This window comes from Phyllobates terribilis, unplaced genomic scaffold, assembly GCF_046119375.1.
Source record: "Phyllobates terribilis strain yellow unplaced genomic scaffold, ASM4611937v1 Scaffold_2__4_contigs__length_985480577, whole genome shotgun sequence".
In the NCBI taxonomy this organism is placed as follows: Eukaryota; Metazoa; Chordata; class Amphibia; order Anura; family Dendrobatidae; genus Phyllobates; species Phyllobates terribilis.
In genome coordinates, this window is record NW_027362762.1 from 538,122,857 (window position 1) to 538,148,312 (window position 25,456).

At 43.6% G+C, this 25,456-nt stretch overlaps 1 protein-coding gene across 1 annotated transcript; it reads left to right on the forward strand.

Annotated features, from left to right (window-relative positions):
- The first annotated feature begins 173 nt into the window (after positions 1-173).
- Positions 174-19,973, forward strand: SESN2 (sestrin 2). Its single transcript, XM_073666206.1, has 10 exons — positions 174-326; positions 3,433-3,498; positions 3,569-3,715; positions 4,878-5,060; positions 5,481-5,657; positions 10,527-10,668; positions 10,763-10,881; positions 11,233-11,423; positions 17,410-17,554; positions 18,491-19,973. The coding sequence occupies exons 1-10, from the start codon at positions 321-323 to the stop codon at positions 18,575-18,577; spliced, it is 1,263 nt and encodes a 420-aa protein (XP_073522307.1). The 5' UTR covers positions 174-320; the 3' UTR covers positions 18,578-19,973.
- The last annotated feature ends 5,483 nt before the right edge of the window (positions 19,974-25,456 follow it).

Below are 25,456 nucleotides of genomic sequence, written 5' to 3' on the forward strand. Positions count from 1 at the left end.
TTTCGCGTAGACTGATTGGTGGAAAAGTCCAGGGTAAAGGTCCGGGTTGGCGAAGCTATATATGGAGGCAGAGGCGGCTTTGTAGAAGAGTTGTGGTCGGTCAGTGTGGACGAAGTACTATCGGCGGTGGACCCCATTGTGCAGTAGGTCTATGCATCGCCTCCCGCAGAGTCCGCCTGCTCCCGGCTCCCTGCCTCTCCGCAGCCCTGGAGGCGCTCTGCTCCGTGGCCCCCATTAGGGTGGCAGGCAGTCAGTGTACTTGCTCCAGAGTCCGCGAGGATTGTTACCCCGGATGCCAACAGTGCTGTGCCCGCGGGGTCATGAAGGTGGGTGGTGAGCTGCTCCATTGTAACTGTCGGTTTCCCTGCAGCCTGTGCCCCTGGCCGGTGTCTGAGCGCCGCTGACGTGTATACCTTGCTTCCCAGCAGTGAGCGCTATCTCCTAGGAGCAGGCTGCTGGAAGGCTCTGGTGACCTTTGCTCTGTCACCCTAGCCCCATGCTAATGCCGGAGCAGGTCCCAGGATACGTAAGGACTGCACTCAGCCCCGTAACTGGGAAGCCAGACTGTAGTGGGACGGTGGGAGCGCTAGGGGGCGCGGGTGCATCGGTTTCCATGGTGCCGGCAGCTGGCGCCTCCGCATTCCCTGTAACATGGCACAAGGTTACATCAGCTGGAGCGCCTATTGCATGTACCCTGGGCCGGTCATTGCTTCACATAAGGAGGTACCATTAATGGGAGTCTGCCCCCAAAAGGCGCACTAAGCTAGCTGCGCAGTGATCTAGGTGACTTGGCCCATATAAAACCAGAAATGACGTCTACTAGCACTGTACATGTTAGTGGTACAGGGGCTGAGCTCTGGCAGTGTGAGTGCACATCATACAGCCTCCCTCTATGCAAGGAGCCCAGTCCATCAGAAGTGAGGGAAGCCCCCCTAGTGCAAACTGAGGGGACATAATGATTTGAGCCCTTCGTCGTGCCAAGGCTGCACTAAAGGCCCCACACTTGAATGTACTGTTTCTCTGAAAAGAAGACAAGGTCTTATAATTTTTGCTCTGAAGGATGCGTTACAGCTTATTTTCGGAGATATCTTTTTTTTTTTTTTTTTGATTTACAATCCACATTTATTTTTTGAACAAACTCGCAATTTATTCAAATATAATCCTCACAATTCTCCACTCCAAGCCCTGCATTTCTTCAAATCGTGCTTCCTTTTACCATGTACTGCAATCTTCTTTCCACAAGCTGAATAAGAAAGATGGTTACAATGATCACTAATAGATCATTCTGTCCCCATACTTGCCATGTTATTGACAGCACATCTATTTACACTGGGCAATGTGCTAACGTCAACAATGGCCCTGATTCATTAAGACTTGCGATGTGCAGGCCAGTCTTAATGAATGGGGCTGCTGGAGTAAGATGCGTCCAATTCATTAAAGGGAATCTGTCAGCAGGTTTTTGCTACCTCATCAGAGAGCAGCCTGATGTAGGCAAAGAGACCCTGAATCCAGCGAGGTATCACTTAAATTGTGTGAGAACGACTGCACCCAATAATCAGAGCTTTTAGCCCTCCATGTACAAAGTCCATAGACTGTGAGCTACTTATCACAGAAAAGGACAGTCAGACCACAGACCAGAGGATTGTCCTGCTGTGTCCCAGCAATAAGGTCCTGATGCTAAAACTATCATTGCAAGTAAACAAAACCATGGAGCTTGATAAGAGGCATCACTGAAATCTGTTTTACCACTACAGCATGCGGTTTCAGATTAAACAAAAACAAAAAACGCTGACCTTCCCTTTTAAAAGGTGCACACCACATAATAAATTGGGAATCTTACCAGCCTGTCTCCTCTTCAGCTCCAGATTCCTACAGTTGAGACTTTTAATGACCTCATTGTTACATGACTGATGTCCTCAAGCAGGCTTGACCTCTGGAATAGAAATGATGGGGGGCCTGAAAAACTGCCCAGTTTGCCTGCCATTCTAAACTCTGGCCCTGCATACCAGCCTGTCTCCTGTTCAGTCTTCTAGATTCCTGCAGTTGAGACCTTTCACATTATGCTCACATGACTGAAGTCACCAAGGGTCCTCAGATTTAACTTTGGAGCAGAAATGCTGGGGGCCCCTAAGAGTAGGGGGCTGTGGACTGTTGCCCAGTTTGACTCCTCCAAATGCTTGCCCTGACTTTAACTAGGGCTTATTTTTGGAGTACGGCTTGCATTTCAAGCATACTGCAAAAATCCTGTAAAATCAGGTGATCTCTTCAGGGAAACACACTAGTAATTTTCTCAGGCACTGTATTAAAGCAGCACTCCAGTCTGTGGGTTTTGGGGTTTTTCTTTTATTGCAGTCCTGGAGTGGTTCCTCTCATCAAAGTCCCCTGCAGTTGGTCTTCTACTTACCAGCTGTTGGTCTCCAGCTGTTTGTGACCTGCAGATCTCTCCAGTGTTTGCTGGGTGATCAGGACGTCTCTTCTCCATGTAAGTCGGAGAGCCAGAACAAGCTCAGCAAGGCTCCTTGTAGACATACACTGAGAGCTTGTGATCATTACCGCTGACTTCCAGTCAGAAGCCGTGGTCACAAGATGGTGGCGTGGGACTGTAGCAGTGGTGCTGGGAAGAGCTGAAGACTGCAGCGGGTATGTATAAGACTAGGGTCCTGGAACTTAGATTAGTGGCACCACTCCAGTGCTGAAGAAAAAGAACTGAACTGCTTAAAATGTACAGTGCCTGTATGATTTTTATAGGGTTGTGCCCCCTATGTCACTGTACAGCTAGTTTAATATGAATTGTGGATGCGACACTCCCTTTAAATTGTGTTTATTTATGTATAATTACCAATGGTATAATGGTTCTGTGATGTCATCACACACTAAGCACAGATTGGGGATGATTTAAGTCCCATGCAACCTCTGTAATTGGTTACATCACTTCTGTGGGCAGGTTCCATTCCCCATTGCTTATTGCACACCCACAATGCTATACACTGATTATGAGCTGTTATAGGCTCTCCAATCTTATTGTCCTATTACACATGAAGGCCAGTTAAGTGATTAGATTATTTGCTCATGACTGGACTAGTGTCATTTGTTACCAGTCGGATTTTGCCCTCTATGCCCACTCTGACATTACATAATGCTTCCCTTGTGGCATTTGCTGGTAATGAAGAGTGTTCAGAGTGGGTTCTCTCTAGATAATGCCATGTGCATACTTCAGCTATGTGATATTTGGCAGTATGCTGTGTTCCTGCATTCCTTGGTGATTCCAGTGCCTGGGGCGTGTATGAATATAGTAATAGGTGATGTAATTGATACTATACATTGCACTGAGCCTGTATGAACACGTGCAGCTTGCCTGCGTCATGGGTTTTCAATGACTTGGGTGGATAGGATTTGATTCTTCCGGTCTTAAAGCAGTCTTTCAACTTTCAGGATCCAGGTGATCAGATGAGACCAATAGATGCCATAGGACCCAGTGCCTATGTCCCGGTGTCACAGGTAAGCCTGTATACAGAGCTGTACAGTAGGCACATAATAGAAGTATGTATTAATGATGTATTTCTTACAGCTGCCTGGATCAACTCTGAGTGATAACATTGCTTCAGTAATGGGGCTTCATCCAGAATATCTGCACATATTCTGGAAGACTCAGCATCAGCTTCTGCGTATGGATGGAGCCTTATCCCTTCCAGAGAGACACTATGTGGCTGTAATGGTAGGTAATGGTTTCATCCGTTTCCAGTCTGTCTATTAGTTTTTATGTCTGCCATATATGATGGTTTACAATCTCCTCCAGTAAGAGTAGCAGTCATGGTGGCAAAGGCAGGTCAACTTGTTAGAGAAAGGCAGGAGAAAAAACGCTCTTAGCCGCTTTAAACTGGCTTCTTACAATCATGTGCTAATATTATATTGCAAACAATGGGCTTAAAGCGGTTTTGTAAAACCCATCCCATGCAGGTATTTTGTTTTATTTAACTGCTTTATTCACCGTCATCAGATCCAGTGAGTCTCCGCCATTGCTCCTGATGTATGCAATATTCTGCAGTGTTGACATCATGTCGACAGCGCTGCAGCCAGTCAGTGAGCTGAAGAGTGTTTGACTGCAACTTGGGCAGAGCCACTGAGCTCCTTTATTGGCTGCAATGAGTAAAGAATGTTTATTTTAGTTTTAATCTGTTGCTGAGACAAAGGTTTTCTGAAACAAAGAAAACCCATTTAATAAAATTAGTGGAAAACAAAGAATTAATGACTCCTCCCTCTACTTTAATCTTATAATAGGCATTTAACCTGTTCTGGTTGTAGCGGTGTACCTTGTGTAAATAGTCGGTGACGGTATGGATGTGCACCCTGCTCAGCTGTGCAGCGCTGGCTGGAATAGGACTCTAGGGTCCTGCTTGGGACAACACAGGCATTGCCTTACCTTACAAAGTAAGGTCTGCTGTTTTTACCAGAAATATGCCACTTTTGTCCATGGGCAAGCAAGTTGGTGCTTTGCTGCAGTAGATGTCACTGGTCATGTAGTACTTTATCCATTGTCTACTACAGTCATTATATACTGCTGTGATGGATAAGGTCACACTTATGTGGGGGGCTTTCAGAAATGTGATGGCAAAACTGTCTGTCTGCTGACAGACTAAGGTGGAAGGTTCTGCAGCTGCATGGATGCATTTTCCATTATGTCCATCCTGACAGCACTATGGCAGTCATCCTTCCTATTCTTTACAGGGACAGGAAATGCGAGATATTAAAAGCCCCTCCCACCTCACGCTGGAACTTTTTTTTTTTTTTTTTTGCATTGTGACTGCAGGCTAAAGAAAGCCATTGTGTAAAGTGGTTGTTACTTCTACCATGTTCTGATGACCCTACTTTTGTTTCAGGCTTCTGCAAGGCACCACTGTGTGTATTTAGTGTCGCTCCATTCGTCAAGCTTTCTTCAAGTTGGTGGTGATCCTCGTTGGTTGGAAGGTCTGAGTTCTGCACCTTTGAAACTGCGCAGACTAAATGATCTGAATAAATATCTTGCCCATAGGCCATGGCTGATTACCAAAGAACACATTGCGGTGAGTGATGCGCACGTTTCAGTAGGCACACTCATATTTACAAGGAAAAGTAGAACATATTCAGCCAACAATGGTTCAAAAATAGTTTATTCAGTGGAAGAGTACAAAAAAATAGCCATGTACAATTGGAATGTGTAAGGAAAAATAAAATGAAACATCGTATCAAAGCATTTCTGGTGCAATAGCAGCCTTAATCCTATTTGGCATGAATTAAAGCCTGTTCTGGTAAGGATCCTACATTACTTGTAGTTTAAATGATTATTCTGATTATCACACAACTGGTTCCATTCTGGTATGAATTTTGAGGAACCTGCTTTGTATTGATGCCTGTCTTTGACTAGTTTCCTAAAAGGAAAATTTGTTTTGCTTGAGGCCACATTGCACTGGGTTGAAATATTTACTTTTTTTTCTCCCTTTTAGTGTCTTTTAAAAGCTCCAGCTGGTCATGCTTGGTCTCTTGCAGAGTTGATCCATGCCATTGTCCTGCTTACCCACTTCCATGCTCTTTCCTCTTTTATTCTGGGTTGTGGCATTTACCCACCAGAGGGAAACGAGGGCATTCACCGTCCCCCTTCTCCTGATGTCTTAATTGGCGAGGTGAGTAGACCATAAAATTAATTTACATGAGTTGATGGCACAATACGGCTGCCAGTCACGTTTTACCGATCGGTGGGCCAACAATGCTGCCATGGTTCTTTGTATTGCAAGTAAGGTTTACACTATACATGGCACCGTTTAGTGATTCTTTGGTGCGGCACAAGGGATAATTTCATCCAATGAAAGAGCAGTTTGATTTTTAATCTGGAAATCAGCAGCCTGTATACATAGCAAGATGTTGGGGACCATCCATATTTGGGTACACCTTTTATGATTAGATGGCTTTTGCACTCTTTGATTAAAAAAAAAAAAAAGCGAAGTACCTTGCATTTGTCTGTTAACAGCACTATTGGAGTTTATGTATTTATTAATCGCAGTTTACTGATGCATTGTGTATGTATAAAAACAAAATTGGTTATTGCTAGTGATTTTATGACTAAGTAGTATTGAAAACTTTACTTTTTTGTAAACGCCCCGCTCCACCCATAGCAAGTGTACCACAAGCTGTTACTATTGAAATGGTGCTGGAGTCTTATGCCTGAGGAGTTTGGTAAAGCAGTTGCTGAATGATCATTCCTTAGCCCAGGAATCCTACAACTTCAGCTTGGGCTCTTGAGTTGGATGCCCCAAAGCCTTGAACATTGCTTTAATCCTAAAGTCTGTGCACAGTATTTCTTGAATTACAGGTTGTGCTGTCTTCACTATTTTTGCAACAAGTGTTTTGCAAGCACAGAATTGTCCTTTCACCCAACCCTCCTACATACAACTGACAGTTTCTCCAAATTCATACTAATCCAGAAACTTTCTGCTCATGAAAAGCTGACTTTGCCCTAACATTAAACTCCATAAAGTCAGTGAACTCTTGTTTAAATATTTCTCTTTAAAGAGGTAGTGAATGTCAAACTTCTGTTTAAGAGGCTGGCTTCTCTAACCCCCTGTAAATCATAGGAGTGGCTAAATCCACACACATGGGACTTCTATGGCTTATTAATGTTCAATATGGAAGTATACATTTTAAGGCTATGCTCACTCATTTTTATGCAAATTTAAAGCTGCTTTTTACAGTACCAGCAGGTGCTATGGCACTTAAAGGAAAGGTGCCGCAGATTTTTTTTTTTGTATTAATAATTGATTATATAATCAGTTATTTTTAATACAAAATTAAAATCACTGTTTGAACCGTTTTTTTATTATTATTTTAGTCAACAGCTGGGGGCTGCCATTTGCATTTGCTGGTGTGTAATATCAGTTACACACCTCAAATACGGCAGCCCCTGTACATAGGACTCTGCAGTCGGCCTCCGACTAAATATGCTGCATTGAAACAGCTTTAGCTGTGACCTGGGCCCGCCCACTGGGCTGTCCAGGTCACACCTATGGGAGGAGATCGGTGCCATCTTTCTGAAGCCCACAGCTATGCTGTGAGCTCGTTTCCCCCTGGATGATGTCACAGCAGTGGGTGGGGCCTTCTCCATCAGGAAGCTGCCTTGTGCTCATGCTGCTGACTCCAAGCAGATTGAGCTGTGGAGATGGGTGGGGGGAGGGGGAGAGAGGGGTACAAAGACGGGCACCTCCAGAGCTGTGGTCACTATCCTGTGTCATCATCTAACGTCTTATTCTCCAGTCACCTCCAGAGCTGCACTCACTATTCTGTTACATGATGACACTGAATAGTGACCGCAGCTCTGGAGGTGACTAGAGGATAAGACACAATGTAACAACAGAATAGTGAGTGCAGCTCTGGAGGATAAGACGTGATGTCTTATTCTGCAGTCACCTCCAGAGCAGCATTCACTATTCTGTTACATGATGACACAGAATAGTGACTGCAGCTCTGGAGGATAAGACAATGTCCAGTCACCTCCAGAGCTGCGCTCCCTATTCTGCTGTTACATCTGGTCTTATCCTACAGTCACCTCCAGAGCTGCGCTCCCTATTCTGTGTCATCATGTAACAGAATAGTGAATTCTGCTCTGGAGATGACTGAAGAATAAGACAGCACGTCTTATCCTCCAGTCACCTCCAGAGCCGCAGTCACTATTCTACTATTACTTATCACTGGTACCTAATCCATAACATGAGGGGTCACATGACTGGCGACCCTTTATATTTGCATTTATAATGAAAATACAAATTACTAAATAAAACTGAAACATTTAAATACATTATATACAAAATAAATAGTAAGAACACAAGGACAATATTCAGTCCAGGCGTGGGCTGCAGAGCTGACGCTCTAATATCAGACCTCAGTGACCGCTCTGTACTATATACTCCTGTATATCCAGGCCTGGGCCGCAGAGCTGACGCTCTAATATCAGACCTTGCTGCATAAGGATCTGCATGTAGTTGTGTGTTGGTATCTCGATGTGTTTACGGCTGTGTGCCCACATTGCGCTTAAGACTTTTTTTTTTCTGCGTAAATTACGCAGCGCAAACACTTGAAAAACGCTAGTATATACGCCCCCCCATGGTCCCCTATGTGAGAACGCAAGTCATGTGCACATGCTGAGTATTTTTACGCATCATATTATCGCTGCGTAAAAACACGTAGCATGTCCATTAATTTTGCGGTTATGCGATGTAATCGCCGCCTTATGTGCATGCCCATGCCCACCATGTGTATATTGTGCGCTTCAATATGTGTATGGTACCCGGGTCTGGAGGAGAGGAGACTCGCCTCCAGGCCCAGGTACCATACACATATAAGAATTAAAATCATAAATATCGATATACTTGCCCACGATCTCCTCGCCTCCGAACCCAGAGATGCATTGCGGCAACGGCCTGCGACGATGTTGCGGTCATGTGACCATGAGGTCCTCACAGGTCCTGCCGCTCTGTATCTATGGGAACAAAGCTACCGGGGAGTAGCGGTGAGGAGGAGACTTATTCTTTTTTATATTCTATCTTTTACTATTGATGCTGCATATGCAGCATCAATAGTAAAAAGTTGGTCACACTTGTCAAGCACTATGCAGTGTGACCAACCTGTCGAGCACTTTTCCAAGTGTTGCTAATATCACTTGGAAAGCTCTTGACAATGTGCATGCTCTTGATTTGCGCTTGTGTTTTGCAGGAAAACGCATGTGAATTAGGCTTGCGCTTTCCCGCAGCAGGTGGATGCAGAAATTTCTGCTTAATTTACACGAAGTGGGCACATAGCCTAATATCAGACCTTGCTGCATAAGGATCTGCATGTAGTTGTGTGTTGGTATCACTTTGTGTCTACAACAAAATGGCTCCTCACTGAGATCCTAATTCCTAAACTTCATGGTCTCTTATCCACTTGTAAACACCCAGAAAGGGAGGGGGGAGGAGACATCAGACATGGAGCAAATCCAGCCCAGATTTTCAGCAGTCGTAATGCATGCCAGCTCTACACAAGGTTTTCATGCCAAATTTCAGTAGCTGCTACCCCTAGTGTTTCAAAGTGGAACATATCAAACTTTTTAAATTAGTTTTCATATTTTACTCCATTTAAAAATTATATTGGAAAAACTAATCAAAACAATAATACTTTACGTTTTTGCAATTGTTGAGAGAAATTTTTTTTTGAGGGCACCTTCCCTTTAAGAAATCTCAGGCACACACATTTTCATGACTAAATTGGAAAACTGATGATTTTTTTTTTTTTTTTTTTTTTTGAAAACTGCAGCATTTCCATTCTTTCAGTGTTTTTTGCAGTGTTTTCACCAACAGAAAGTTAGGCAAATGCAAAAATGCCACTCAGTTTTTTGCAGCATTTTTGGTGAAGAAAACTCTTGTTTCACATCCTGCTGTACAAATTTATTTTTGACGTTTTCTTCTGACTCTTAAGTACTGATAATTTAAAGGAGCACTCCCATCCAACTTTTTAGCCGCTTAATATATTGCGTTCTTCATATTATATAGCACTGTGTGCTTACAGCTCCTCATTTTGCCTTTCTACTCAATTCTTCAGTTTTCCATTAGGTCTATGACATCACGTGATTAAAAACTGACTAGCTGAATCCTTCTAAGCTCTATGAAGAAACACGAAGTACATTTCCCTGTGTGACTCATCAGTCACTGCAAAAGTCCCTGGCAGGGGAAGGAAGGAGCAGCTGGATCTGAGGGGAATGATAAATGTAGGGGCAAGGACTACTTGCTTCTACATGGAGAAGAGAAGAATTAATTGGGTAGTAGGGTAAAATGGACAATTGTAAGTACACAGTGCTATATAATATGATTGCAATACATTAAGAAAATAAACTTTTGATGGGAGTGCTTCTTTAAATTAGTGACCTGTATTCAGTAAACTGTCCTACCTAGTCAATGTTTCCCAGCTGTTTTTACACTTGCAACGGTTTTTTTTTTTTGTTTTTTTCAGGAATTCATGTAACCTTAGTTCACAGCTCCACTACATACATGAATTCCACTTTTTTTTGTTCAAAATTGTCACTATTTTTGCCAACTTTTTCCCTAAAATTTGCTCAAATGGCCCTTTTCTTCCCAAAGTGTTTTATGGTTTCACATGTCATGCATTAGTGACCGAACACCTTGTATTGTTTATGCTTGCATGGTGGAAGCAAAGCTTAACTTTGGGACTCTACAAAGAATTCCGCAAAACTGGTGTTTTGGCTGCACCTTTTTTTTTTTTTTTTTTTTTTTTTTTTACTACAAAGACCAGGTTTTGGCTGCATATAAAACACAGCAAAAAAGCAATGTGTGAGCAACGCCTTAAAAGCATGTTTTAAAAACCCTGTTTAGTAAGGCTTCTGCTCACTGTATGATGGTAAAAAATGACATCATCTATGGTGACAATTGCTGAATAGTCCTTAAAATGTGGATGTTGAGGCAAAAAACAATTTATACAATGCTAAAATTGCAGTACATTTGTGTGCACAGGGAATCGGCACACCGCAGGAAGCAGAACGTGTTCTGGCCCAGATAAAGAAACTGGATGAGGTGGAACAGGAGGCAAGCAAAGAAGAGATGGCGACTAGGTTTGAACAGGAGAAAAGAGAATGTGTAATGGTAACTTCTAATGGTATGAATTGTCCAAGTTTTTTAAAATAAAAACATCAAATCTTTTAGATGTTCTTTGTACATAAAATGCTTAGTCAAATATTTCTACTTAACAGGTGATATTGTTAATTCTTTCTGCTCGCCAAGTGTTCTCCGCTTTCTGGATGACCCAGATTTTGACTACATTGACTTCACTCGAAGAGGAGAGCAGGCTCCCCCTACATTCCGTGCTCATGTGAGTCAGCCATTACTTTACAATAAAAAATAAACTAAATGTTCAATTTCATCAGGCCAAATGGACCATTTTTACATTAAATGCATCATCTGCAGTGGATATAATCCACTACAGACTTAGCCAGTTTGTTTTTCTTAAGACCTGAATCTGACACTAAAAAAACATCCTGCGGTTTATTATATGAAGTGGAGTAGTCCTCACTTAACTATAACTTGTCCTTTACTATAGTTCCTAGTCCTCCTTCCTACAAATAGGGTGGTGGGGATTGGTTGCTCTTCATGTAATGGTTCCATACCTCTGGAACACAAGGTGTTTAGGGGCTTCAATTTGACTTCTATATTTCTGTTTCAGGACTACACATGGGAAGACCATGGCTACTCTATATTGCATAGATTGTATCCAGAGGTTGGTCAACTGCTGGATGAAAAATTCCAAGTAGCCTATAACCTGACATATCATACTATAGCTTCTCACCAAGAAGTGGACACTTTCAAATTGCGTAGGGCCATCTGGAACTATATTCAGTGTATTTATGGGATCAGGTAAGAAGCTTAATGAGATGTTGGAAAAATTGGCATTGTGACCAGGATAACAATATTGTGTGTTTTGCCAGGAAAGGGGTGTGTCAGGCATGGTCCTCCTAAGCAATGTATACAGTCGATCGCAGCATTTTTAGGGCAAGCAGAGGTAAGAGTGCCCCTCTTAACCTTGGATCGGGGACCGAGCGCTGTGTGCGCAAGGGTCCCGATCATTGCCATGGTGACCAGATGTTTGTCATGACGACATCTGGGTCACCAGGCATAAGGAAGTTAGATCGTGCACTGTGCATGATCTATCTAACTTGTGCCTCTGCAGAGCTGACAGCCTGCATAGCATAAGGATGCTGCTGCATCTCTATGCTATCCAAGCAATCCGCCTGCAAAAAGTGAAAGTCCCATAGTGGTTCAAAGTGTAAAAGTGAAGGGGGGGGGGGGGGTGTATTAAATAATCGCAAAAAAATATACTGTACCATAAATATGAAAAAACAACCGTGAAACATGCAGGGTGGGGACTCGAGCATGTGACTCGACACCTGCGATACATGATGCGTACCCAATGCAAACTCAAGTAGCGAGCACTTGTGCTCAAGACTAATGACAACTTATTCAATATGATGACTTAATGTTATCAAATTCTGTGTCGTACCTCTGGGTTCAAAATGTTCACTATACCCCTTGATAAAATCCTTGAGGGGTGACGTTTCCAAAATGGGGTCACTTGTGGGGGGTTTCCACTGTTTAGGCACGTCAGGGGCTCTCAAACGTTCTAGATTCCAGACAATTTTGCTGTGCGCCCAGTGTATTTTCTCAACATATGACATAGTCCAATGCTTGCTGATGTAAGATTAGACATGTGGGAAATGTTGTTTATTAACTATTTTGTGTGACATATCTTCCGGATTTAAATGGGTTGTCCACTACTTTGGCCAAATATTAAATCTATTTTTATGTTGAAAATAATTATCCTTGGCCGCTCACAGGCAGCACGTGACATGCCACTGATGTCACATTGAGTGAGGCATGACATCAGATGGGGTCCCCGCAGTGGATGCTGGGTTGTGGGCGGGGTTACCCTGTGTATCACACCCAGCATCCACCCTTCGCAATGAATGGGGAGAGAGAGAGCGTGAGGTGGGTGCTGGGTAACCCCACCCACAGCGCAGCATCCACCGTGGAACGTAGAAGTAAGACATGACATCAGCGGATGTCGGAGCCAGCTGCATGACTGAGTGGCCAGCGATAGCCGCTCACAGGCAGTAACTGCAAAGCAAGGTATTTACAAAGATACTTGTACTTATTTTCAACATAAAAGTAGCATGGCCAATTACTAGTAGTGGACAACCCTTTTAAGGGCATGATAACTCAACGTTTGAAAATTTTCGCCAAATTTCTGATGTTTTCACAAAGTAATGCGAGTAATATTGAAGAAACTTTATCACTACCATGTACAATGTCACAAAAAACAATCTCCGAATCAGCAAGATCTGTTGAAGAGTTCCAGAGGTATTACCTCAAAGTGACAGTGGTCAGAATTGTAAAAAATTGCCTGGTCATTAACCCCTTATTGGCCTAGGGCGTGTTAGTACTCCCCAGGCTATCACCCCCCAGTTTAGCACCGGCTCCGGAGCTGAGCCTGCACTGAACCGGCCACATGTCAGCTGATTCTTACAGCTGACATGTGCCCGCAACAGCCGCAGGTGGAATCGCGATCTGTTAACTAGTCGGATGCCACTGTCAATCTGACAGCGGCATTTAACAGCGCCGTGCCGGAAGCGCATCATTTACCCCGCCCATCAGTGACCCCGTCACGTGATCGTGGGTTACTGATGGGTGGCATGGCAACCTGGGGTCTGCAGCAGACTCCAGTGGTTGTCATGTAAAGATTGCTATGAGCGCCACCTAGTGGTCGGCGCTCATAGCACAGGAGCACTTCTGCATCAGAGGCGATGAGCAGATCACCTCTATGTAGCAGAGGCGATCGGACAGTTGCTGCTTCTAGTCTCCCATGGAGACTATAGAAGCAAGCAAAAAGGGGAGGAAAAAAAGTTTAAATCACCCCCCCCCCCCTCCTTTTTGACCCATTCAAAATAAAATACTAAAAATAAACCCCACATACATATATTTGGATATTTGGAATCACCTGATCTATTAACATAAAAAATAATTAATCCGATCGGTAAACTGTAACAAGAAGAAAAATTCCAAATGCCAGAACTACAGTCTTTTTGGTCGCCGCAACATTGCAATAACAGGTGATCAAAACATCGGATCTACCCCTAAATTGTATCAATAAAAACGTCAGCCCGGCGCGCAAAAAATAAGCCCTCATCCGGCCCCAGATCCCGAAAAATGGAGTTGCTACGGGGTCTCAGAAAATGGTGCCACTTTTTTTTTATCCCTTAAATAAAAAATAAAAAACCTATACATGTTTGGGGTCTACGAACTCTTAATGGCAGGTCAGTTTTAGCATCCAGTGAACGTGGAAAGAGACTGGAACTGCATTTTTTTTTTTTTTTTTTTGGCAATTTTACCGCACTTGGAATTTTTTTTCCCATTTACTAGTTTTACCATATCATGTACTGGAAATGGCGTTTCAAAGTACAACTCATCCCGCAAAAAATAATCCCTCACATGGCCATATTGCCCGAAAAATAAAAAAGCTATAGCTCTGGGAACAAGGGGAGCAAAAAATGAAAATGCAAAAAAAAAAAAAAAAAAAAAAAAAAATCCCAAGGTCATTAAGGGGTTAATGTGCAAAACACCTTCGGAGGTAAAGAGATTAAAGGGGAAACGCCTTTTTGACGATTCAGATAAGGTGAGAGAAATACTATTTAAGTATCGTTAGGGGGAGCTGAGGTTACCAGAGCATCATGACTGCCAGCTATGGAAGGACAAACCACTGGCCACTCTGATACACCTGCAGAACCTCCAGAACAAGTGAGTTATCTGGGTGTTCCTCCCTTTCTGTTTCACTTTTTTTTTTTTTTTTTTTTTTTTTTTTTTTTTTTAGTCTTCCATTCCGAAAAATAGTAATCTACTCACTTATACCACACAAGGAACGGTGTAAAAAATAAAACCACCTGCTGCTGATTTGTTCGTTTTGCCACCAAAGATCGCAGCAAGGCTTGGTTCACATTTAGCTGGTGCTCTATGCTGAGAGCTTACATCAGGGTTTCCATGGAATCCATAACGGAAGATTCCCTATAATGAGGCAGACAGACACTGGACTGTCTGGCCTATGATCTGTTGGTGTCTGTCTTTTTAAGCATGCATAAAAGTGCATTTGGCTAGTTTTGTGCCCCTCTGAAAAGGACAATGCTAAACTGAGGCCAGACTGAGTCCAGAGTAACTGCTGCCTCATTATAGTGAATGGATTCCTAATTGTACACATGGGGCATTGCCACGTTTAGCTGAAATTGCGTGACAAATTTTTATGCCATTTTTTTACCCAATTTTCCCTTGTGAAAATGTAAAACCTGGGGCTAAACAATTCTTCACCACCCAATGGTATAATATCTGACACACTAATGGTGTCAATATGATCACTGCACCCCCTAGATGAATTTATTGAGGTATAATTTGTAAAATTATGGGTAATTCTGCTGTTCTGGCCCCTCTGGGGCTCTGCCTATGTGACATGGCACCCTCAAACCAGTCCAGCAAAATCTGAACTAAATATAATCTTCCATGGCGCTGTACATATTTAAAAAAGGTTTATACGTAGCAAACAAGTACAATGATTTGAACAAAAACAAGTTGGCGACTAGTACAGGAGGAGAGGACCCTGCCCATGAGGGCTCACAATCTACAAGGGATGGGTGAGGGTACAGCTGGCCGTGCAGCAGTATGGTGGAGCAAGGGTTACTGCAGGCTGTAGGCTTGTCGGAAGAGGTGGGTCTTCAGGTTCCTTTCTGAAGGCTTCCACGGTAGGCGAGAGTCTGTTGGGGTAGAGCGTTCCAGAGTAGGGGGGATGTACGGGAGAAATCTTGTATGTGATTGTGGGAAGAGGAGATAACAGGGGAATAGAGCAGGAGATCTTGTGTGGATTGCAGGTATGTACTGGGAGACTAGGTCACAGATGTATGGAGGAGACCAGTTGTGGATGGCTTTATATGCCATGGTTAGGTTTTGAACTGGATTCTCTGGGCAATGGGGAGCCAGTGAAGGGATTGATAGAGCAGAGGCCAGGGAATAGCTGAGGGGACAGGTGAAATAGTCAGAGTTTAGGATAGATTTCAGGGCTGTGAGAGTGTTAGAAGGCAGTCCACAGAGCAGGAGGTTGCAGTAGTTGAGGTGGGAGATGAGGGTGTGCACTAGTGGTTTTTGCAGATTCATGGTTTGAGCAATGTGCAGATCCGGGCAATATTTTGAGTTGGAGTCTGCAGGAAGTGGAAAGGGCTTGGATATAATGTTTGAAGGCGAGATCAGAGTCGAGAGTTACCCCAAGGCAGCGAGCTTGCGGGACTGGGGAGAGTGGACAGCCATAGGTCAGATGGAGGTGGGGGGGTTGAGCGAGATGGTGGAAAGATGAATTCTGTAATATATCCATATTAAGTTTTAGGAATCTAGCAGAGAAGAAAGATGAAATGGTGGACAGGCAGTGTGGGATTCTGGTTGGTAAGGAGGTGATATCAGGTTGAGAGACAACAGTGTCGTCAGCATAGAGGTGATACTGAAAGCCATGAGACTCTATTAGCTGTCCCAGGCCGAATGTGTGATGGAGAAGAGCAGGAAACCTAGAATTGAGCCTTGGGGGACAGATAGGGGGCGAGATGGGGAGGTGGTGTGAGTGAGACACTGAATGTCCTGTCTGTTAGGTATGAGGAGATCCAAGATAGGGCCATGTCTGTGATGCTGAGAGATGAATCTATAGTAAGAGGGAATGGTCTACTGTGTCAAAGGCAGATGACAGGTCCAGAAGGAGAAGGACAGAGTAGTGTCTCTTGGATTTGGCGGTTAGTAGGTCGTTGATGACTTTAGTTAGGGCAGTTTCAGTAGAATGGTGCAGTCGGAAGCCAGATTGGAGACTGTCAAAGAGGGAGCAGGAGGAGAGGTGGGAGGACAGCTCAAGATGGACGTGGTGTTCCAGTGGTTTTGAGGCATAGGGGAGAAGTGATATGGGGTGATGGCTAGACAGAGGATGGGTCAAGGAATGGCTCTTTGAGGATGGGTGTGATCGACGCATGTTTGAAGCATGAGGGGAAGACACTAGTTAGTGACAGGTTGAAGAGGTGGGTTAGGGTTGGGATGAAGACTGTGGTAAGGTTAAGGATGAGGTGGGACTGGATTGGGTCAAGTTCACAGGTGGTGAGATGTGACTTGGAAAGTTGATCTTCTGTGCTGGCGGTGAAGCTGGTTTTGGAGGAGAGTTGAGTAGATATGAGGAGGAATTGTGGGGACTTATGGCAAAAGCTTTGCCTTATGTTGTCAATCTTCTGCTTGAATAATGAGGCAAAGTCTTCAGCTGAGATGAGTGGAGAGGGAGGAGGTGCTGGGGGACAGAAGAGAATTAAAAGTACTGAATAGCTGTTTAGGGTTGAGACAGGGAGGATGAGAGATGAGAAGTATGTTTGTTTTGCTGCAGTGACTGTGGACTTGAAAGTAGTGAGGGCTTGTTTGAATGCGATGAAGTGCTCATTGAAGTGAGACCTGTCCATCTCCGTTCAGCAACCCTGGAAGCCCTTCTCAGTTCTTTAGTCAGGCTGGTGTGCCAGGGTTGCCTGTGATTGTGAGCTTTGATATGTGTGAAGGGGGGCGACTGATTCAAGAGCTGCAGCTGTTGTGGTGTTGTATAAGGTGGCAGAAGCATCTGCATCGTGTAAGGAATTTGGAAGAGGGAGGAGGGATTCAGAGAGTGTAGGTCGAGGTATTTGAGATTTCTGAGGGTATGCAAGTTTCTGGATGGGGGGATTGCTGGGTCCTAAATGATAAAGTAATGGACTACCTCATTAAACCTTCGTTCACTTGCATTCTTATTCTTTGCTACTAGGTATGATGATTATGACTATGGTGAGGTAAATCAGCTGCTAGAAAGAAGCTTGAAGGCTTATATGAAAACTGTGACTTGCCACCCCGAGAGAGTGACGCGCCAACTGTACAATGACTTTTGGAGGCAATTTAAGCATTCCGAAAAGGTATGTTTTGAAACTTATGTTCACGGCTTCTGTAAAAAAAAAACAACTCCTTTTTGCCTCACGTTTCCACCATCTGGAAACTATCAGCTAATCTTGTTTTTGCTTATCTGACATTTATTGTACTGGGAGACAAAGGATAAACTGATCAAATCCGCCTCGCATATAGCTGTCAACTAAAGAAAAGGACAATGATTTTAGACTTCCTGTTGGCTCTTGACATGACACTTTAAATATTATTTCCCATAGTGACAATTCTGGATATCGTAAGACTGCATAGTGTCGCTCATGTTGTTCCTTCATAAATGTATATGTAAGTTGACAGCTTGGTGTTGATGCCCCTTTACCATGGCAGTGATATGTCCATATCATGGTGTAGTCACACCCTCTGACAAGGGAAATAATATTCTATTGCTAACTTGTTCATAGATTGGGCTACATTCACACTTCCTGGACATGGTTAGTCTGTTCCTAATAGATTTGTTGTATAACTGATGTAAACAGAAGCAGTGGGATCCAATCAATTTGGTTTGGATTCCTTTAGTTGGTCATTTTCAGAACAAGTACTCTTCTTGCTACAGGTTCTTTAAGTTCTTGTTTATGCGCTGGACAGTTGGGTTTTAGACTCTCCAGGCACAAATAAGCAATGGAATTAAACAAGTTACATCTTAAGGCTTCCGACCAGCAGCCATAGATTAGACATGATAGATGAATTAGATCCTAAAAATTGATTAGCACCAAACTTAAATCTCCCTATTTAGTGCCCTGTGTTTGCTACCTCCTGGTTTAGACTATTTACTGCAGTAGCCATCTTGAAAGCTGGAGGAAAGGGACTTTTCTGAGCAAAGGCAAGATCATTTTGAGAAATATAACTTAAACTGTCCCCATAGCCGCCTTGAGTGCCTCTATTTGAGATGCTAATTGTGCTTTTTGTCTTAGGTCCACTTGAACTTGCTATTGCTTGAAGCCAGACTACAAGCTGCCTTGCTTTATGGCCTTAGAGCAATAACCCGCTACATGACATGACCATGGACAAGATAAAGTGCCAAAGAAGCCCTGATCACTCCTGTCATTGCTGCATTTCTAATGCTTATTTTGCACAATTGAGGAACAATCTTGAATTCTCTTCACATGTTAAGAGGCCTCTCAGCCTGGTATTATAATGTATATGGAGCAGTCCTTGTAGCCTGTTGGTGTGATCTCCTTAAAGCTTGAACACTATGCTGCTCAGTATAGTACTGTGCACTGCTACACTTTGTGTAGGTACAATAATTGATTGTATAAAAGTTTACATGTTGTGAAACTTGGTAATTATTAATGTTGTACACTGAAATATTCCTATGCAGTATGATTTTTTTATGTTTACATCTGACATTTGGATGGACTCTAGAGTTTTACTAAGTTTTCTTTGGCAATCTTTATCACATTCTATTAATTTCTCTCCAAATGAGTCATTTGGGCATGTTATAACACATTTCTAACACTACCTTTGGTCCTTTCAGGCTATTCTTTGCTGAGAGGCCTCGAAAGGTGTGCACATTTTATAAGGGCATTTGTTAGCCCAGAAGTTCAGTAACAGAATTACATTTCTCATTTAAGGACCTGTCGTATGATTAATTACACATTTATGTTATACAATTAGATCATGCAACAAATCTTAAATTGCAATCATACAAAAATTGCTAATGTCCATTTATTGCTATTGCATACTAGAAACTCAACCTCCGTGTGTTGATACCCTCTTGGAACATTCACCAAAGTCCAGTGGCAGTGAGGAAAAAAGCTGTTTCTGGTGCAGATTCTTCTGAGCGAGCCTGCACATAGAAGAAATACTTCTGCTGCCTAAGTATATCGAATGATTGGCACATGACACATTAGGTCAAATTCACAAGTATGTCAAGGTTCAGACCATGGTTAGTCGCAGGTCTCCCAGCTGGATTTCATAGAATCATGGGCATATCTGAGGCTGTCAAGTTCAGATCAGGAGACCTTTTGGCCAGTCTGTACATCGTGGCCTGTACTTGTTCCCTCATTCAGATGTCCAAGTATATGACAAATACTCAGACACTTCAGCATTTTAATGATTCTAATTGAAAACTTTGTGTTTTGCAAGATCCAACAGAATGTAATATATTTGTAGGACAGGTTCTCTGTTTTGCACAGAACTAAGATTTAAGTTATTTCCAAACTGAATGCAGTGTTCTACTTCTAATGTTAGATTTCTACCTCCTGTTTCAAAGACGCCTTTGCTTGGTGATGCTTCAATGTTTTATACTGTGAATGCTTTTCTCAGGTTGACTCTCCTTTTTGAAATTGAGAAGGATATTTCTTGTACTTTGTGTTTTTACGGTTTGTTTTTTTTTCTGAAATCTTTGCTTTGTTTAATGTGTGGAATAAAAATAAAGATTTTAATTTATAAAAATCTACTTTTCATGTTTTTTTTTCTACATAAGCAACGCATGATTTTACAAATATTCCCACTATTTTAAGGAAAACTGAAGCCCATAATGGGTTGTGTGGTCAGTAACAACTGTTTCTAGAAAATCTGACTAAAAGCTGTTAATGTGTATAATGTATTTCTAATGGGTTGCATGAAAATGCACATAATTGTAAATTCTTTGCATTCATAATTATAAATAAATTAATTGTCCCAATAACACCCCACAACAGCACACCAGAGGATGTAAATCCACTCTAATAGGGACAGGTCACAAAGGTCAAATTGTCTTCCAGTCAAATTGTCCACCTCCTGTCCAGTGTTTTTTTTTCCCCTGTCCCTATTAGGATGAAATCCTCCTTTAGTGCTCTGTGCCAGCAGCAGACAGAGGGGAAAAATGTAACTAAGCTGGGCAGCAGGAGACCGATTGGTCCTTCCTCTCCTCTCCAAAACACTGCTTCCATCTCCTGATGGACTCAGGACTCCCCTCCAGTCTGCACCTTTGGGTAAAGTCAGAGGGGTTCTTCAAGCTGGAGGGCTCTCTGCTCTCCAGTCCATCTACCCCTTCCTCGTGATCCTCAGATGGGCCCCGAGTATCGTAGGACACGGTCTCCTCTTTACTTCCGTCTGGTCTCGCACTGGAGTGCTGCAGGTGGCATTTTATGATGTCACTTCTGGATTTTGCATTCCACGCTGTATGGCGGCGGGAATGACTGCCAGTAATTGCAGGGTTCCTGGCTTTCACAATTGGACATTAGGGGGAGGAGCTGCGAAGGAGGAGGATGGGACGGAGTCCAGTTGCCCATATAAGCCCTGGATGGAAGGACCAATCCTGTGAGATTAACATGGAGGGTTCAGGTTCTTCCTGCTCAGCATTTGCCAAGACTAGTGCTGTTCTGGTCCCAGTAAGTAATCTGGCAGTGGGAGTCCGTCTCCATGGTGCAGCTATGGTATATTATAGCTTTATTCCTTCCCTGCGCTCTCTGTGAGACAAGGAACCTGCACCAGGGAGTAAATATAAAGCTTCATGCAAATGTGCAATTTTCACCAAAAAAAAATGGTCTTCCCATAAGAATGGAAAGGGATGAGCAGCTTTCTTTAATGGAAATGAAGGGATGGTCCGCCAGGAGATAAAATCTTCCCTGGCCTTTTTCTCCCAGTCTGCACCCTCCCCTACTAGTTCTTCAGCGGCTTTAAAAATAGTATTTCTTGTGTTGGAGAGCTTGGTTTGCCTTCCTCCAGAAGTTCCTCTGGTATGGACATCTCCTCTTCAGAGTCCAGGTCTCCTTCCTCTTGGTTAATTTTCCTTTTCTCTTCTGAAATGGAAGAGCTCCATATGGCAGTAAGGAGTACCATTGAGGGAGAAAAGACTCAAGGTACAGGAAGAGATTTTCGGTGGTCTCCGATCAAAAAGGAAGCTAGTGTTTCCAATACATAAGAATGTTTGGGACCTAGTCTTGGAGGAATGGGATTCCCCAGAGAAGAGGTTAAGCACTCCCGCCGAACTGAGACAGGTTTCCAGTGGATGAGGAAACTGCAAAATGTTTCAGAGGTACTGAAGGTAGATAGAGGTTGCACGAGTGGCCAAGAAGACAACATTGCCATTTGAGGGTTCTTCTCAGTTGAAGGATCCTTTATAGTGCAAAATGGATGACCTTTTAAGGAAATCCTGGGAGATCAATGCTGTCTCCATTTCCATAGCACGACCATTGGCTTTTTCAGGCAGAAGAATTATCTTTCTACAGGTACTCCCAGGGAGCACATGCTAGTATCCTTACCTCTCCTCCAGAAAGCAAGGCTTTTCAAGCAGATGTGTCAGCAGAATCTAAGAGTGGCAGCAAGATCATCAGTCTTATCAAGTTCTGTGAGGCGCACTCTCTGGTTAAGTCTTGGCGTGGGGATGTGGCTTCAAAAATGAAGCTGTGCTAGTAATGTTTTGACCAGCTCTCAACAACCTAGATAAGAAGAAAACCTTACCTGAACCTAGAAATTCTAGGCAAAGATTCTTTCGATCTTCCCAAGAACGGCCTCCTCAGTATAGAGGTAAAAGAGTCGGGCAGGTGGAGCTATTCAAAAGGTGGCCAAAGCAAAAATCTCCAAGTCCAGCGTCAAAACAAATCATGACTCGAAGACAGTAGGGGGGGGGGGGGGTCGCATTTCAGGATTCCTTCCCCATTGGCGCAGTTTGTGCTCAGACCCATGGACTCTAAAAATCCATCCAGGAGGGAATAAAAAAAGTTTTTCTCCTATCCCCTACATGGGGTGATGGCAACTTTACTTCCTCTCCAAGACTGCAGTCCACCTTAAAGGGAACCTGTCACATCCTTTTATGGCTATTAAACTGCCTTCAGTGTCTTGTTAGTGATGCACAATGCATCACTAACATGTTTGTCTCAAGCAAAAGGTCAGTATTTAGCGCACAAATCAGTTTTTACACTTTCAGTGCCCCACATACCTTCGGATTCAGTAATAGCGGTGGGCAGCTCTGTTTCAGTCATGGTGTTTTGAAATTCTCCCTGCCCATCCCATTAGCAATCCTTCCAGTCAGCTCCCTAAGTCACTTCAATATCCCAGGAGATCCAGCGCTTGCGCAATGACTCTCAGCATTCCGGGCATGCGCACTGAATCTGGGTGTACGTCCTAGCTTCATATCCTATGTGCGCATGCTCTGGAAACTGAGCGTCAGTGGCCACATGGCAGTTTGAGAGCATGCACGTGATGCATGCCTGTCTTCCCACTCACTGCGCTTGCGCTCAGTGGCTCCAGAGCATGCGCACATAGGATATGACCTCTATTAGAGTCTTTGGCTAATAATTCAACTTTCTTGAGCAAAGGAGGTATGAGAGGAACATACTGTATATGGTGAGCGCAATTAAATTCTCCAAAAGGTATGGCCTGGGTGGTATGGTGAGGGTGTGAACTAGAGGACAACAAAATATTACCTGAAATGAGTTTTCTATATAATGAAGTCTCTATTCTATATGAAGTATAGTTACCAGTCAACAAAATATCCAAGAAGGGGATTGAGTTAGAGGGATTGCTTACAGTGAATTTTAAGTTCATACCATTAGAATTGAGATGTATAGTAACGTTCACTATCATTGGGATCCCCCTGCCAAAGCATCAATAAATTGTCCACATACCTAACAAAGATGTGACTAAAAAAGGTTATCTGAAAATATACAGTATGGCGAAGGAAGGAGAAAAAAGTCCTGGAAGACAGCTTTCCTTGTAGCTATCACCACAGCCAGAAGGGCATGGGAACTACAGGCTCTCTATTAACCAGCCATACTTAAGAATCCTGGAAGATCGACCCATTCTTTGTCTCGACCCATAGTTTCTACCCAAGGTGGTCTCAGATTCACAGATCTCAAGAGCGAATTCTTCCTTCTCGTGTGCCAGATTCTGGCAGAAGGAAGAATTCCACACTCTGGATGTACCAAGAGTGGTCCTTCATAATCTCCATGAGACGCAGATGTGGAGAAAAGACCAAAACCTGTTTTTGGCCAGAATCAAGGGAAGAATACTTCTAAATCCACAATAGCTTTTTTTAATCCAGTTGGCAATTACTGAAGCAAACCAGATCCAGGACCTCTCACCTCGGGGAAGGCTCACAGCTCATTCCTCTAGAGCCGTATCTATCTCCTGGGCTGAGAAAGCCAGCGCTTCCATCAAGCAGAGCTGCTACCTGGACCTCTGTCTATACCTTGTCTAAGCATTACAGGCTAGACTTAACGTCTGTTAAAGATTTAGCCTTTGGGGGAAAAGTTCTCCAGGCTATTGTCCCTCCCTAATCATTACTCTTTGGTATTCATCTTGTGTGCTGTCGTTGGGGGTTATTGGAGAAAATAGAATTAGACTTACCGGTAATTTGGTTTCTAATAACCCACCGCGATAGCACGGGTAATTCCCTTCCATTACTTGATTATTTCTTGCTTTATTCGAATCAGTGATAATAAATATAATTAATTTTTATTTATATAGCGCCAACATATTCCCCAGCACTTAATTAAGTGGGGACATATACAGGTAATAAATTCAATAAAAGGTAAGGCCGTTTAAACAGTTACATTAGGAGTGAGATCCCTGCTCGCAAGCTTACAATCTACAAGAAAATCGGGGGACACAATAGGTGAAGAGTGCTTGTTATTTCAGGTCTAGCAATTATAATAAATTGGGATCTATAATATAACGGGGGATGCGTCCCTCTGTCTGAAGCCTCGATAGACTGCGCATGCGTGACGCACAGTCTGGCTCCAGACAGAAGCAGGCATCCAGCCGTTACAGGTAAGAGGAGGTGTATGGCGCCAGAGATTGCAGAATGCATTTACAGTGTGTCTTCAGCAAAATGGCGCCGGACAGCACGGTGCTCCGGCGCCGCACTCCTCCGGCAGAACAGGACGCAGCAGCGCTGGAGTACAGAGAAGAAAAGTGAGTAGAAGTGTTTATTTTTATTTTTTGTATGTGTATCCAGTGTGAAAGTGATGAGGGGGCCACACATACCAGGATTGTGGGGTGAGGGGTGCCACGCATACCAGGATTGGGGGGGTGAGGGGTACCACGCATACCAGGATTGGGGGGGTGAGGTGTACCACGCATACCAGGATTGGGGATGAGGGGGGGCCACGCATACCGGGATTGGGGATGAGGGGGGCCGCGCATATCGGGATTCGGGATGGGGGGGCCATGCATACCAGGATGAGGGATACCAGAATAGGGATGAGGGATGGGGTACCATGCATACCAGGATTGGGGGGTGAGGGGTGCCATGCATACCAGGATTGGGGGTGAGGGGTATCGTGCATACCAGGATGGGGGATGAGGGGTGCCATGCATACCAGGATAGGATGGTGGAGACAGGATGAGGGCAGCACATACCAGCATGGGAGACCATATACCAATAAAAATGCTTGCCACCCAGGCGTAGAACGGGTTCAATAGCTAGTTTTCATATAAAGCTGCAAGATCCGGTCATCGGCCCGTATGTTTAAGTGCAATAATCAAGTATCAAATGCAGTTATCATGTGCATGAAGGGTGTGGAGACAGATAAATAGTAAGGAGCAGATTCTGAATAATATTTAGAAGGAGGGAACAGGGGAAAGTTAGCTTACTGAGTAGTTGAGGTGGTAGGCTTGTTTAAAGAGATGGGTTTTTAAAGCGCGCTTGAAGACGTGGGGGCTAGGCCTCAGTCGGATCGTCTGGGGGAGTGCATTCCAGAGATCTGATGCAGCTCGACAGAAGTCTTGGAGACGGAGGTGCGAAGTTCGGATTATGGGGGATGTTAGTCTTAGGTCATTTGTAGAACGGCAGGCACGTGTAAGGCGATAGACTGAGATGAGAGAGGAGATGTAAGGTGGTGCAGAACTGTGGAGAGCTTTGTGGGTGAGAGCGATGAGTTTATATTGAACTCTGTAGCGAATGGGTAACTAGTGTAATGACTGGCACAAGATGGAGGCATTGTTGATGC